Below are 15,163 nucleotides of genomic sequence, written 5' to 3'. Positions count from 1 at the left end.
ATTTGCATGATGTCAGGAATATATGGTCAGTGTGTGTGTGTGTGTGTGTGTGTGTGTGTGTGTGTGTGTGTGTGTGTGTGCACATGTCTCTGCGTGTGTGCGTGCTTGCCTGTGTGCATAACTGCAGTCAGGGGAGTTTGAACCCTTCTAATGGCGTGCAGGAGGTGTATGCATATGTGCACTGAGCACTGAGCGCTGCCTGTCTGCACGAGTCAGGCTGAGGACTTTTTGGAACCAAACAACGTCCCAGTGGGTTAGAGAAAGGTGAACAGGATAATATTAAGAGAAGCTCTTACTACAAGAGCTGTGAACTGCACTGTAGAGTTCAGCAAGTTCCTCTACGGAGCTTCAATAAAAACACATTAAAGTAGAATAGGACGTGATACAAAGCCTGACCTTGGACCTTGGACGAGGTGCCCAAAGAACCAAGGACATGAAAGTAAAACCTCTTTAAAAAGAGACAGATAAATCCCTGAGCGCACGACAGCTGTAAAGATCTGTTTATTGTGCATGACTCAACATCTGTGAATTATTTCAGAAATTGTCTCATAAATGTGCTTTACGGTCACTTAATGTTCAATCCATCCAAGACTCCAAAAACACATCTGTCATTTTATCGACAGGCATAAAGAGGCCTCTCAGACTGCCGAGGTGTAAGGTCTGGATCACCGTGAGCCTTAGAGAGAGTAGATGGAGGGCTTCAGTCTCTGGCATCCCATAGCAAAGCAAAATTGAAGACGAGATCTCTTTTATGTCACATTAACATCTCCTAGATATAAATGAGCACTAATCAAGACCAAAGTGGTTTTCTCATTCTTCTCAAATGTCTCTCCTGAGAAATAAGTCTCACATAGAGCATAGTGTGAGTTCTCCAAATTCTCTCACAGCTGTCTCTGTTCTTGGTCTCAGCTAAGAGAAAAAAAATAGACATATTGTGCTGCTTTCAAATATGTCTCAATTTGATATCCTTACTTGAAAGCACCATCTCAGTTATGTCTTGGTGAGAATTCATGGTTCTGTCTCTCACATCTCACTATTTGAGTTCTCAGATTCTCTTACAGTTGTCTCTTTTCTTGCGTCTAAGCAAAAGCAAAAATGAGAGTAGTACAAGCCATCAAATCAATATGACATGATTTAATATCAGAAATCAATCAAATCTGTTTGCCAAAATTACTTAGATATATGGTTTATTAACATAATGTTCAATTTTCACTCAAGTCATATAATTCATTAATTACACTTTTGACTTCAAACAACACCTTTTGGATACTTTTTATAATGTGTAAACTGTCAAGATGTCAACATTTTAACAGAATTAATAGCAAAGCTCTATTGTGTATGGAGCGTCAAAAGAGTCTTAGACATAATAATACACTCTTAAAATAATAGTGCACACTTTTTAAATAATCAAGTGATTCACCCTGAAAATACAGTAAAGGCAGTTCATCTTGCCACCATACACTATACAGGCCCTTTGTTGCATCAAATATAGGTTTACGATAAATTCTAAAGATGCCTTGTACTTCTACAAAGCATTCACGGCAAGCGGTCAGATGGGAGCATGTTATTCCAATGATAAATCGATTTGTGGGTTCTTAGACTAGTTCAGGTCTTAATGGGTTAAAACTTTTCAAGCGTATTTGGAAAATGAGCTGCGAACACAATGCCAGGCATAGATGCCAAGTCAAGGAAAACAACTTTACCCAATATATGATCCAAGGAAACTACTGTATTGGCAGAGGTTTCCAATAGGGGAACAACATGACTGCATGTACCATTTGTTACATCATCTTGCAGCAAGGAAAAACCTGCACATTTGAATTCATGAACAAGGGCCCATTTGGCACATGAATGTTCTGAGGTGAAGAAGAACTCAATCTGTCCATACTTAGTTTGACCTTCACCAGAAAAAACAACTGTAAAATTGTTTCTTCTATTGCCTTTGCCATAGTGTTTTGATGTGAGATAATTTCTCTTAACTTGTGCCCTGTGAAAGACCTTTACCGTTTTAGAATTGATACAGTGACCAGTCTGTCTTTCCAATGAAGAGATGTGAACTGTGTCCAGTTGAAGTTCACTAGATGCTCCATATACTTTAGCCCTTGACAAATCATTATTTTCCTGACAAAAACTATTATCTTTAGTCATCCGTGTGTAAAATTCAGCTATGGCATTCCCTGGCTTTATGGTTTGTGAAATAACAGGAATAGACTGCACAAGTTTGACTGCATGGACCATCTGCATTGGTATATTTTGAGTGCCATGTATCAGCCTTAACAAATATCCATTCTTGTCTTCAAAATGGAAACAAGAATGAGTCCATAATGGACCAAGGGCCCTGACACTGTCTGCTAGGTGCACGAGAAGGTGTACATTTGCTGTTTGGTACCGCACACCATAGAGATCAGCCATTTGAGAACAAAAGTTCCACAGTAGTTTCTCTGCATGATCAATCTGTTCAAATGATATGGATTCCATCAATAAAATGAAAATAGCTTCACTTAGTAGAAGGAAGTGATTGTAGTACAGTGTTGCAAGAATTCCACGGAAAACAACAGGTCCATAAAAGATCAAAAGATCCTGATATTCTGATGCTTTAAAAAACATTCTGTGCGATGCCACTGATCGAGGATATCTAATTGAGGATGGAGGAGAGATACCCTGAAATCGCCTGTCAATTTCTTTGGCATTTTTTGCCATGCTGAAGGGCTGACGAGAAAACTCTGTAGAAAACCACATAACCATCAAAAGACGCATTACTCCAAGAAGGACTGAGTGCATGTAATCTATGCCAGTGCCTTTGATAAGGTTATAACCCTTAAGTTTGCTAAGCCAACAGGGACCCTTAACCCCTTTAACAGTGGTTTTGGTCTCATTTGCGATTTTCATATCAAAAGCAAACTTTTCATTTGTGCGCAGTGGCCCTTTTGGATCCCCATGTTGGTATGGAAATGCATGGACATGTCCCCTTTCCCCCGTCCTCACAGTCTCTCCTGGCTGCTCACATTTATGACATCCAAATTTACCATTGTATTGCACTGAATTAAGGACTAATGCCTTAGCAGGCAAGTCACATGTTCCAGCAATGGTGAGCACTTTACACAGAAAAGGTTCAGATGTCAACCCTGCAGGTTGCACAAGAATTCCGTTGTCTGCTAGTTTACTCAGTGTGTCACTTAGTGGTCTAAGAAATGTAACCATGGATGGTTTTGCATCCCCATACCAAAGTCCAGCAAATATCATATTCTCTCTTTTTGTGCGTTCCATGACGTTCAATTCATTAATGACACAATAAAAGGGCCACACTGAAAACTTTGACGATTTAAAAATAGGTACCCCATCTGTGTTCCAAGTAAGTGAGATGTTTTTAGGGTCACTAAGAGGACCACCCCCATCTACAAGCTGTTTGTAAACTTCTGCATCATATATATCTTCAACATTGTTGGGATCCGTTTTCTTCCTGCTAAATCTAAAGTTAAGCTTCTCCTGAAAACCTGGCTTGAGAAACAATGATCTTATTTGAGCCTCAATTGGAATCTCTATGAAGGATGAGGATTTTTCTTCTGACATAGTAGCTCCACAAGACAGACATTCCAATTGTGCACTTTCTAATGACCCAAAACAATTACTGCAATATTTATGCAATACAATAGGGGATGATGCAGAACGGGAGAAAAAGAAGTCTTTGAACTTCTGTATACTGTTTAAGCAGTTTGTGTTCAGACTGTCGGGACAAAGCAACTTGAGCATTTTAAGCAAATCACTAAGGGCCTTATCAGTTACTTTATGACAGTTTACATAAGCCATGATGATCAAAAGGCACTCTGACACAGTTATTGATGCATTGTCATATAATGGCTTGTCTGTTGTGTCCTTGAAATTTGACTCTTCTGCACACTCCTCACTCAAATCCTCTTCAAATCCCTCTCTGAACATATGTCCATCATCATACGTCCAAACCCCCACATCAGGGAGAGCTTCCTCAAATGATTGAGATGGATCATACTCAACACTGCCTTGTAGTTCAGTTGTTAGGCCATCAGGGGGATCTCTGAAGGCTGATCTGGAAGATGATTCTTCATAGTCTTCAAAAGAGTAAACAGTTGACATACTCTCTTGTGCCATGCTCCCTTGTGATGGTAACAAAAATCATTATGGGTAAAAATAAACAAACAAACCTTGTCACAATTCAAAACCTACATTGTCTCAGCCTGTTTATCACTTTCTGACACTCAAATAATTGTCATATTTTAGCAGGATCTGCTCAATATACTATACATCACTAGACAGACAGACACAGACAGACTGTATACCTGGCAGGTGGTGAGAGGTTTGATGTTCCAGAGTGAGTGGGGTAGATCCTGCATGTACAACCGGAGGTTGGACTTGTTCGTTCTGGGCTCCTCCAGGAGGCACCCCAACCTCCTGCCGTGTTCCCCAGGTGCTACATCCTGACAGAGAACAGTACACACATCAATGGTTCACACCATTTTCTGGATCAATTAGTAGAGATTATCATCAAGAAACGTTCTTGCACGAAACTCAAAAAATTAAAACATGAAAAACACAAGAGGCAAGTTGACATTAATGGAATATATTATATAAATACAGGTAATGGGATGCATATTCTTTTCCCCCCACATCTTGATCACATTGTAGCAGTTTATGTTTAAATATCTTTCTGTGTTTGTGGTAACACGTAATCGACAGGGTTGAATATAACTCATCACATACACACAACACACAAATAACAATAAGAAGTTGTGGGCCCTTAGGTGAATGAGTAGCGGGACGGGTTTTGGAAGGATATGATAGCAGCTGACAGTGACAAACAACAAGTGACACTGTCAATAATGACTAGAATGCCACAGCAGCAAACCAAACATGAGGCTACAACCACACAGTGACCTATATGAAAGGATCATGGCCTTATGTTATTAACAGCCTTAACTTAGAGGTGAAAGGTTCAAAGTATATAAATCATACAGCTAAGATAACTCACATTTCAAATTTCATTCTTCACACGTGCTACTGTAATCAGGATGACATACATGCACACACCTCTTACCTAAATATTGCTGATCAGTCTCCACATGAACATTGGTGGCTTCAGGTAGGGATGACTGCAGTGAGGAAAATTAGGTATTAAATATCATATCTGCTGCAAATTTGTAGCAACAAAGCTAAGCCAGGCTTCTCACCAATTGTGCAATCCTTCTTGGTCGTTTATTTGGGTCTTCTTCATTACCAGTCCTTCTCCATCGTTTTCCAGGTTTTCGTCTGGTCATTTTGACACTCCAATTCTATAAAAATATAGACACAAGTTGCTGGAATATAGAGTGAAGTCTTAAATAAGACTTAAGAAAAGGCATCAAGTGTTTGTTCCATCTGATCAACTCTTTAGTAAACAGAAATAGATTTTCTAGCAAGCATCAATTTTATGTTAGCTACCAGAGATAACAGACCTTTATTATTAATTTCTTAAATCAAAATAATAATTTGCATCATATTCTTAAAGTAGCAAAAGTATTTATCATTTTGATCACTTTAATGTAAATGTAATGTAAGCTCATTGTTATTACCAATAACATGATGTATAATTTACATAAATAATCTAATAATTAACTGTGTATAAGCATGAAATATAAATTATCAAGAACCAATAGGCTATAACATACATGCCAACCAACCCCATGCAACACATGAATGCACTATAATCACTATAATCATAAATAAATACAAAAGTGGAATCATTTGTACACAAAAAGTGCATTTGTTTTAAAGCTAGATGTCAGGCTTTCATTTGATAACAGATAACAAAGACAACGATATTTGAACCCCAGGAAAAAGTGTGCCAACCAGCCCTAACGTTACAACTATGCCCTACAAATCTGCTTAGACCCAACTATGCTTAGAAAATGTCACCACTGAATCAATAATAGCAGCTACCAGAGTTTTAATGTGATTAGCTATACTGTGTGATTTGTCCCAAATAATTGCACAACTATTCTTTGAGACGTGTATTTCCATGTTTTCACCTTTCTGAAGAGTCTGAAGTATATGAGCTTCGCAAACATATATAGCGAGTTGTAATCATTTTAATAAAAAATAATCTGATGTTCTGCTGCCTCGCTAGACATATTAGCTAACGTTAGCTAGTGTAACGTTAGCCATCATATCTAGGTAGATGCCTCTTTGAATGCGGCATCTCGTTATATCGGCGTTTCGTAACACTAAGACGTGAAAAACTTCTACCTGGTGTGTTAACAGAGTCCGTTAATTCTCAAAACAAAACAATTTACGCTATTACTTACTTTTAGTCGTTATTCTTAACAGAGACTCTTGCTTCTTCCAAACGAATCAAGCCAGTCTAGCCACTTCCAGAAACCCCTGTCCCACTGCTGATGAAATTATCTCCACTTCCTGGACGTGTGGAACTCTTTGGTGTGGATTTATAAAAGTTGTAGGTAAACGAAAGTGAGAGATTTTATTATGTCATACTTCGGGATACAGAAGTGCATGCGAAAGAAAAGACTTCTACGTTACTGTCTATGGAAAGAACCAACTAGAACCTAAGGGGCGGGGGCGTGAAAAAGCCCGCGCGCAGGGAAGCAGATTCGTCCATATTTGGTTATTGGTTGCACCTGCGGGAAAGACGAAAGATTTCGTGTTGGTGAAGTTCTGGAGAAGAAAAGAGAGACGTTTCTGTTGGCTGTTGCAAGTTTTGTCCTGGCCACCATTTGGAGAGGTAAGAATCATATTCTATATTAGATGGTCAACTACACGACGTTGTGAAGAGTTGAATAAAGAAATTATTTTTGTGAAATATTTAACTGAGGAGTGGTCCTTTGGAAGGTGGTAACGTTAATGGCGTCTGTTCAACAATTAAAACTTAGCTTGTGACCATGCACTCATTTGGCGGCCCTTGACTGTAAAATGTTTGAGTATCAAATCAAATGAGTAAGAATGGAAATTTCGATTTTTTTTTTTTACTACTGCGGTCATGTAAAGCATTATAAAATAAAGTCAATCATATTTTACTCTGTAGGCTAGCAGACCTATGTGAGTAAAGCCTCGTCTCCACCAAGCAGTTAACTGCTAGTAGCAGCTACAGTTCGGTTGGCAATTATAATAAGAACTTTTGAAGCGTGCTACTTTAGCCGCCTTTTAGTGTTAGCTAATGCTACTTTAGCAACATTTAGTGTTAGCCCCGGTTATCTTGTTAACTGTAGGCCTAAATTGGGTATGTCTAGCTGGCTGACCTTACTTGTTGGAAAAGGTAGAGTGTGAAAGTTGTCATGAAGGTAAATTCAGATGTAATCAGTAGCTTTCCCCCAAAGATATGAAGTCAATTTTGTTAACATAGTGTCTATTTATTGTATACTTGTCCCAAATGTATTTTTTCATTAGCAGGATGTACAAAACGAAAATACCTGCAAAAAAGAGAGTACGGGTTCCCACCCAGAAAATGAAGGAACTGCAGAACTCCCCGCCCACCAATGAGCAACCTGGTAAGTATTGAGGTAATACTGTGAAATGGCATGATTTCTGTTAGCGTAACGGTAATGTTAATCATAATATTATGTTTCAAATGAGGTAGCGGAGTACAGATAATTGCTGCAAAATGTAACGAAGTAAAAGTCAAAAGTATGCACTATAGATTCTACTTAAGTAAAGTACAAATACGTGGAAAATTTATTTAAGTACAGTAACAAAGTATTTGTACTTCGTTACATTCCACCACTGAAAAATAGCATCCTAAATTGTTGTGCCTAAATGGAGTTTGCTAAACATTTTCTCTCTCTCTCTCTCTCTCAGGGTGTTTTGCATTCGTCAGATGGGAGGATGGTTATACTGGCAAAGTCTTTACAGGATCTGACATTTTGGCAAGAGATGAGGCTCCTGTGCAGCTGCAAGATCTTAGATCAGGAGATCCTGTTTTAGCAAAGTGGTCAGATGGTAAATTTTATAGGGCCATTGTTGAATATATTTCAAGGGAAGACCAGGCTAATCCGCCAAAAGGCCGCACAACTCCACAGGGCTTTTTAAGTTTGTTAAAAGGCGATGAGCCATCAGACTCAACGTCAGGGTCTGATACCATTATAGTGGATAGGAGCCAACTGTCTGAGCATGGCGAGGAAATCCCAGCGTTGAATCCATCATCTGACGGGGGACATGCAACAGGCTGCAACACCGCTGGCCCACCACCTTATGGGTAGGCTAGTCATAAGTATTACATAATCGCCTGTGCCCACAAGTTAAAAACTTTTAATCATTATCCATTCAACCCCCCAAAAAACACCATTAGGATAACTTTGTTATCTAATCTGTGATCATATAATTTCAGTAAATAGTATGTGAATGACATATATACTTTACTTGAAACATCTGTGTCCACTTAGATTTAGGGATTAAAAGTTTTGAACTGATATGCCTATGCTGGTCATTTCAGTTAGTTCTTTGCAGTTACTTATATCTATTTTAGGCAATTTGTGTTTACAAAAATGTAATTTATGGTTCAATGTATATTTTTTTTAAATTTTTTATGATAGCTCTACAAAAGGGGGCACCATTGTTCCATCACCCTACGGAGGCAATACCGTCAGCCCATCACCGTATGACCTCAACAACTCTGGTCCACCTCCCTACGGAAGCAATACACCCAACCCATCACCGTATGGCTTCAACACCTCTGGTCCACCTCCCTACGGAAGCGATACACCCAGCCCATCACCGTATGGCTTCAACACCTCTGGTCCACCTCCTTACGGAAGCAATACACCCAGCCCATCACCGTCTGACCTCAACACCTCTGGTCCTTCACCCGACAGAGGCCATGCAGCTCACCTGGCACCAAACAGGAGAGATGCATGCAACTCCTCTGACGAGGGCAACATCCCTGGACAGCAGGAAGAAAATGCATGGACACCATGTGATGGATGCAAGGGGGAGGTTGAAAAAATCCTTCATGAAAAAAGAAGAATCAATGAAGTTATCTCAAGAATAGGCAAGTAATGCAAGTTCTTCTAATGAATTCATGATGTAATTGTTTTATTAGTGATTGGGCCTTGAACACATAAACATACTGTTTTAACTATCCTTAAAAAAAGGCAGAAAAGACTATGGTATAAGATAAAAACGGTTCTAAGCTGGTTCACAAGTTCTGAGAATTTTTATGGGCCGGTTCTAAAGGGTTAAGTGTAAGTCAGTGTAATGCTGAACTCAGTGTTTCCTCTATGTTGATTTGGTAGTGGCGGCCCCCCACGGTTTAATTTTCTTCCCCCACGGTATCAGAAATGGGGCAGACGCACAATAGACGCAGTTGCCTTTCAAAATTCATTGTGCAGACCTGTTGTAGATTCTCCAAATATACAGCTCAATCACAACTGAAAATAATGCCTCATTGTGTGAATAGAGGTGAATACATATAATTGTTTGTGTTGCAGCGAAGTGTCAGTTGTCAGTTCCGGGGGACGGGGACGGGGGGGGGTGTGTGTGGTTCGGACAGGCCCCCACTGCTTAAAAAAATCCTAGAGGAAACTTGTGCTTTGTTAAGGCCATCCTTAAAAATATTTTTGTTTGCAGTAACAGCCAAAAAAAATAAAAAATGGGTCAGTAGGTAGGTCAATATTTTTTTTTTTTCAAGATTCAAAGTAAAAAAAAAAAGTTCAATTTTGGTCATGTTGATTACCTAGGAATGAATTTACACAAATGTGCATATCGTGACGTAACTGACTGGGTCTTCAACCCGTGCCTTCAGGCGCACCATTGCAAACCTCATTCTGATGCAGGTTATATAGACCAGCCTTTCTCAAACTTCTTTGACCTGAGGCCCGGTCATGGCAGACTTTTGGGTCATAGGGCTCATCTACATGTACCCAGAAAGAAGGCTACAGTAGCTCTTGACCACGTTATATTGAAATTTGACTATACAATACTCAATGCTATACAGTGTATTATACAGTCTCTGCTCTGTTTCTAAGGAAGTTACAAAAAACAACGTCGTTCTATTAAGTTTCGTTAAATAAATAAATAGCCTTCCAACAGGTTGAAGCGGAGCTTTGATACCAGCGTTATCGATTAGTTTCAGTTTCTCTCGCGCAGACGCGCATTGAATGAATGCTCATACCACCACTTAATTGTAGGGCTCCATGTTTAATGACATCGATAGCAGAAACGTTTGTTTTCTTTTTTCGTCGATCCGCGGTTTCTTGATCAACTGCGCAGCAAATTATCAGATGAAGCACCGGGCCTAATTTCACTCCACGACTCAGCAGTCTCCATGTTGCGGACCCATATTTTGAGAAATGCTGAATAGACCACAACCAATTTCAATACTCCGACACGGTCACCGCTAGACTAGGGGGAGAAGGGATGAGAAAAGATCTGGCCACAGTTCTTCCAGAACTTAGTAACAGCGTTATCAGTTTGTGTGAATGAAACGAAGTGACATGCGTAAAACCAATGGTGTAGAGATGACGCCACAGGTTTTTTTTTTAAGTGAGCCACGTTTGCATGTAGGCAATTTATATTCACAATACTTGGGCCTACTAAAAGAACTATTATTTTATTGCATTTGTATTGGTTGTTTAGAGTAAAAATTGGTCGGTATTAACGCAAGTTTACAACCGGCAAGTCGGTCGGACTAAAAGGGGAAAAAAAAAAATATTTGGGTCGGTTCTAAATTGACAGGGTCGGTCGGGTTACGGCAAACGAAAATATTTTTAAGGATGGCCTAAATTATATTCCTCCCACAGATGTATACATCTAATGAAATATCTGTCTGTCTGTCTCATGTGATGTATCTATCTATCTATCTAATTCTTGTTTCTATTTGCCCTGAAAAAGGCCTGTCATATAGGCATGGTTTTATGTTCTAAAATGAACTTTCCTGCCATTTAAAGCTGTTTAACTTTGTTTTATCGTATTGTTTGTACTGTTTCTCCCTTTCAGATCCAGGCCAGGTCAGAGAGCTTCAGACACTACTGGAGCTCATTGGAGAGAGGCATCATGACGGCGCAACATCTACATTAGGCCAGCAGGAGCTCTTTCCTGGGAGCGGCATATTAATATCCTCATTCCGCCTTGCTGCCTTGCATCAAGCATCCAAACCAAACAGCATGCGTCTCTTTCATGCACTTTTTGACCATTTCTTCACTTTGGAGGAATGTAAAAATGCAGTCCCCTTTGGCCGACCCGGCAACAACCCCTCAGGAAGAGGAAAACGGGTCCTTGACCGCAAAAAGGTTGACGGAATCCTAAGTAAGTTTTCCCAAAATGAAGCTCTGTGTTTTCAGGCCAGGATGTAAGGGATAATAAACTCCACGCTGTGCGTACATAGGAAATGATTGCACGTTCGAAGTGATTATAAGGTCCCAATGCCGCAGGCAGATGGACCTTTACGCTTTGATAAGTGCAATAATTTCCGATATACGCACGGCGTGAAGTTTATTATCCCGCTTATACCACTGCTTAGTACTGTTGCTACGTCTTTACTAAGTTGTTTTGCTAACAATGTACACATTTTGATAGCTATCACAGTCTCATTTGCAGAACTACTTTCCTCCACACTTTGCCTCAATCAAAACTTACCAGCACAAACTGCCGTTACTAGTTCTAAATGGATGGTTGCTATGATCAAAAGCGGTTCCTTAGTTCCACCTGTCATTGTCAAGTGCTGCATCCAAAGATTCTATCCAGTCTTGGCTTTTGTAAAATCACTGTTTCTCGTACTGCCAAACGCATCCGGACTCCATCCAAAAACCATCGCGGTCACAAGTTAGTGTTGCTGTGATGCAGATGTCGGTCAGGCCACTAAACTGTAATCCTGTGTTCATCATACAGTTCACAACGATTTGGGCGAATGGATATGCAAATGTGATACGGACAAAAAAAGTGGAACTACTTCATAGCCGTGCAGTTATAGAAAATTAATGCACATTCCAAATAGCGCATCAGAATAGGAAATTTGATCAAGCAGTGATCTAAAAAAAACATGTTTGTGCCATTTATATGTGAAAATGGCTCTCTGCACCCTCTACAGTTTGAAACATACCATAACCTTTTGGCCCAAATGCAGATGTTGAACCGCACTTTTGGGGCTCTTCAATGTCATATGGCCAAGCAATGGCTGGAAATTCTAGGAATGTCCCTGGATAGTGATAGAAAAATATTTTTATTTGCAAATTACATTTCCGTAAGGATTGTTTTTCAAATTACAAGTTTGAGGGTGGATTCTGCAGCACTCTTCGTCTCTCCCTTTCTCCCTCCAAGTTCGTCAGCCCCTTTCATCTCTGTCCCTCTTCAACCTCCCCCTTCCAAAAACATCCCCACACATTTTGAAAGCCTTTTTCAGAAATGTGAGGTGGGTGGAGTTGTTTATGGTTGTCCCAAAAAAACAATCAGCTGATTTCCAATTCTATGAACTGAAATGGACATCCACCTGGTGTTCTATACTTTGAACCTGAAGTGGAGTTGTGTATGGTGTGTGGCAAGTCTTTTTGTCAATTTACTCATGCCAATTTGTAATGCTCTTGTCTTACAGCTTATGTCCTGAGATGTGGCACTCTGCCTGGTTGGGATGAAATCGAGGAGGCCAAGCTCAAGAAAGCCTTTGTCAACAAATGTAGGGCCAGAGCAAATTCTAAGGCTTAGGCCACTGCTGTAGTCTACAGTATGTGGAGTGTGTTCTTTCTCACCATTGTTAAGTTTAGGTTTTGTAGTACGGAGTGTGTTCTTTTTCATGGACCAGAGGTGTTAAGACCGTACCAAGTTGAGGTTTTGTAGTACAGGTGCTGGTCATATAATTAGAATATTGGGGAAAAGTTATTTTAATTTCAGTAATTTTATTTCAGTGATTTAAACTCGTAAATGTGAGACTTGTACATTATATAGATTCCTTAGACAGGAAGTGAAATATTTATAGCCATCATTCATGTTAATTTGGATGATTATGGCTTATAGCTAACAAAAACCCCAAATTCAGTCAGAAATTTTCTGACACTTGATTTGGGGATTTCTTTAGATATAAGCCATAATCAAAATTATCATGAATAATGGCTAGAAATATATCACTTACTGTCTAATGAATCTATAATTTTCCAGTTTCCAGTTTTACATTGAATAACTGGAATTAAAAAAAACTTTTCCACAATATTCTAATTACATGACCAGCACCAGTATGTGTGTTACTGGTACTGTGTTTCCTTTTCACATGGTTTCATGTGTTTGAGCCAAACCCAAGTGTGATTATTCCACATACCTCAGCAGAGCTGGTCAGTTTTCATTGTTTATCATCTGGAAGTGGTAATTTTGTCTATATGCCGGATTGCTTTATACAATGCACCAGTTCACATGGTGTTTGTTCCAATTGTGTAAATGTATCTGTTTTACTGAACAGAATAGTTCACCAGAAATTGTCACCATCTACTCCCCCCTCCCCCTTTCTGAGTAGAAGTCTTAGGTTTTGAGGATTAAAAAAAAAAAAAAAAAACAGTAAGGGGGTGAGTAAATGATGACTGACACTTTTGGTTTTGTATTTATTTATTTATTTATATATATCAAATATGTATGGTGTACTGATATAGAATTGTACTGTAATACCCAAATAAAAGTGTTAAACTTTTCAATATTGAGTGGTGGTGGGGTTTATTTTAGTATTTTTTTTCTAAAGATAATTATTTTTTTGTATTTATTCTCAATTTGTTCTCGTATTTCTCAAGTATGGCTCAGATATCATTCTCAAATATAGCTTCAGGAAGACATGTAAAAGAAACAATCAGTACATGGAAGACACACTTAAGACAATGGTAAGATCTTGTTTAGGGCTCATACTTCTCAGATTTGTTTCATAAAAGTCTCAGATTCATCTCATGTTATTCTCTTTAATTGTCCTTCAAAATAACCAAGACGTATTGAGATCAGGGGCATACAATTATGAGATCTCCTCTGTTTATCCCACTTCTCAAGTATTGCTGAACTGATTTTCTCAACTATCTCTTAGTGATGTCTTGTCTCTTTTAAGCTTACCTCTTGCTCCTAAGGGACCCTTAGGAGAAGTAATCCAGAAACAAATGATCACAGAATGATATGAATATGAGAAGCTCAAACTGATCTCAGGAGATGAGATTGAACAGCAGATGAGCAACACATTTTTCCTATGGGATAGCCTGCCTCTTGAGTGAGAGGTCTATGATATCATGCTATTAAGTCAACCAGAGTGTCCAGGCTAAAATGGTGCTGCACTGTAAAATAAATAAACAAATAAATGCACTTAACATTATCTATCATATTGCTTTGACTGAGTTATGTCAGTGTATGTTTACTTGGAGATACACGTTGATATAGTATGAAAAGATGACTTGACAGGGTTATGTGGAGTGTAGTATGGGTTACTGTATGTGGAGTGTAGTATGGGTTATGTTGAGTGTAGTATGGGTTACTGTATGTGGAGTGTAGTATGGGTTATGTTGAGTGTAGTATGGGTTATGTGGAGTGTATATGGGTTATGTAGAGTGTAGTATGGGTTATGTTGAGTGTAGTATGGGTTATGTGGAGTGTATATGGGTTATGTGGAGTGTATATGGGCTATGTGGAGTGTAGTATGGGTTATGTAGAGTGTATATGGGTTATGTGGAGTGTGTATGGGTTATGTGGAGTGTAGTATGGGTTATGTGGAGTGTAGTATGGGTTATGTGGAGTGTATATGGGTTATGTAGAGTGTAGTATGGGTTATGTGGAGTGTATATGGGCTATGTGGAGTGTAGTATGGGTTATGTAGAGTGTATATGGGTTATGTGGAGTGTGTATGGGTTATGTGGAGTGTAGTATGGGTTATGTGGAGTGTATATGGGTTATGTGGAGTGTAGTATGGGTTATGTGGAGTGTATGTGGAGTGTATATGGGTTATGTGGAGTGTATATGGGTTATGTGGAGTGTAGTATGGGTTATGTGGAGTGTATATGGGTTATGTGGAGTGTAGTATGGGTTATGTGGAGTGTATGTGGAGTGTATATGGGTTATGTGGAGTGTATATGGGTTATGTGGAGTGTAGTATGGGTTATGTGGAGTGTAGTATGGGTTATGTGGAGTGTATATGGGTTATGTTGAGTGCAGTATGGGTTATGTAGAGTGTATATGGGTTATGTGGAGTGTGTATGGGTTA

The 15,163-nt window shown here is 39.2% G+C and overlaps 2 protein-coding genes across 8 annotated transcripts; one reads left to right on the top strand and one right to left on the bottom strand.

Moving 5' to 3' along the window:
* Positions 1 to 1,199: 1,199 nt before the first annotated feature.
* On the bottom strand, positions 1,200 to 6,444 carry LOC121693012. Of its 5 annotated transcripts, none has more exons than XM_042072141.1 (6): positions 6,315 to 6,444; positions 5,202 to 5,303; positions 5,069 to 5,123; positions 4,314 to 4,451; positions 2,086 to 4,136; positions 1,200 to 2,054 (listed from the first exon to the last, which is right to left on the bottom strand). In XM_042072141.1, exons 2-6 carry the CDS (start codon positions 5,286 to 5,288, stop codon positions 2,001 to 2,003), a joined length of 2,385 nt encoding a protein of 794 aa, XP_041928075.1. In that variant the 5' UTR covers positions 5,289 to 5,303; positions 6,315 to 6,444; the 3' UTR covers positions 1,200 to 2,000. The 5 variants fall into 5 exon arrangements, with proteins under 5 accessions (XP_041928075.1, XP_041928073.1, XP_041928071.1 ...); XM_042072139.1 differs by having other exon boundaries at positions 1,200 to 3,765; positions 3,796 to 4,136; XM_042072137.1 differs by having other exon boundaries at positions 1,200 to 4,136.
* A 103-nt stretch (positions 6,445 to 6,547) lies between these two features.
* Positions 6,548 to 13,599, top strand: LOC121693020. Of its 3 annotated transcripts, none has more exons than XM_042072159.1 (6): positions 6,548 to 6,748; positions 7,414 to 7,511; positions 7,819 to 8,215; positions 8,553 to 9,007; positions 10,954 to 11,246; positions 12,545 to 13,599. In XM_042072159.1, the coding sequence occupies exons 2-6, from the start codon at positions 7,415 to 7,417 to the stop codon at positions 12,554 to 12,556; spliced, it is 1,254 nt and encodes a 417-aa protein (XP_041928093.1). In that variant the 5' UTR covers positions 6,548 to 6,748; position 7,414; the 3' UTR covers positions 12,557 to 13,599. The 3 variants fall into 3 exon arrangements, with proteins under 3 accessions (XP_041928093.1, XP_041928091.1, XP_041928092.1); XM_042072157.1 differs by having other exon boundaries at positions 10,954 to 11,262; XM_042072158.1 differs by having other exon boundaries at positions 7,411 to 7,511; positions 10,954 to 11,262.
* Positions 13,600 to 15,163: the final 1,564 nt, after the last annotated feature.

The sequence above is a fragment of the Alosa sapidissima genome, chromosome 19 (genome assembly GCF_018492685.1).
Source record: "Alosa sapidissima isolate fAloSap1 chromosome 19, fAloSap1.pri, whole genome shotgun sequence".
Lineage (NCBI taxonomy): Eukaryota > Metazoa > Chordata > Actinopteri > Clupeiformes > Clupeidae > Alosa > Alosa sapidissima.
The sequence above is the reverse complement of the archived record's forward strand: the minus strand, read 5'-3'. Positions and strand labels throughout refer to the sequence as shown.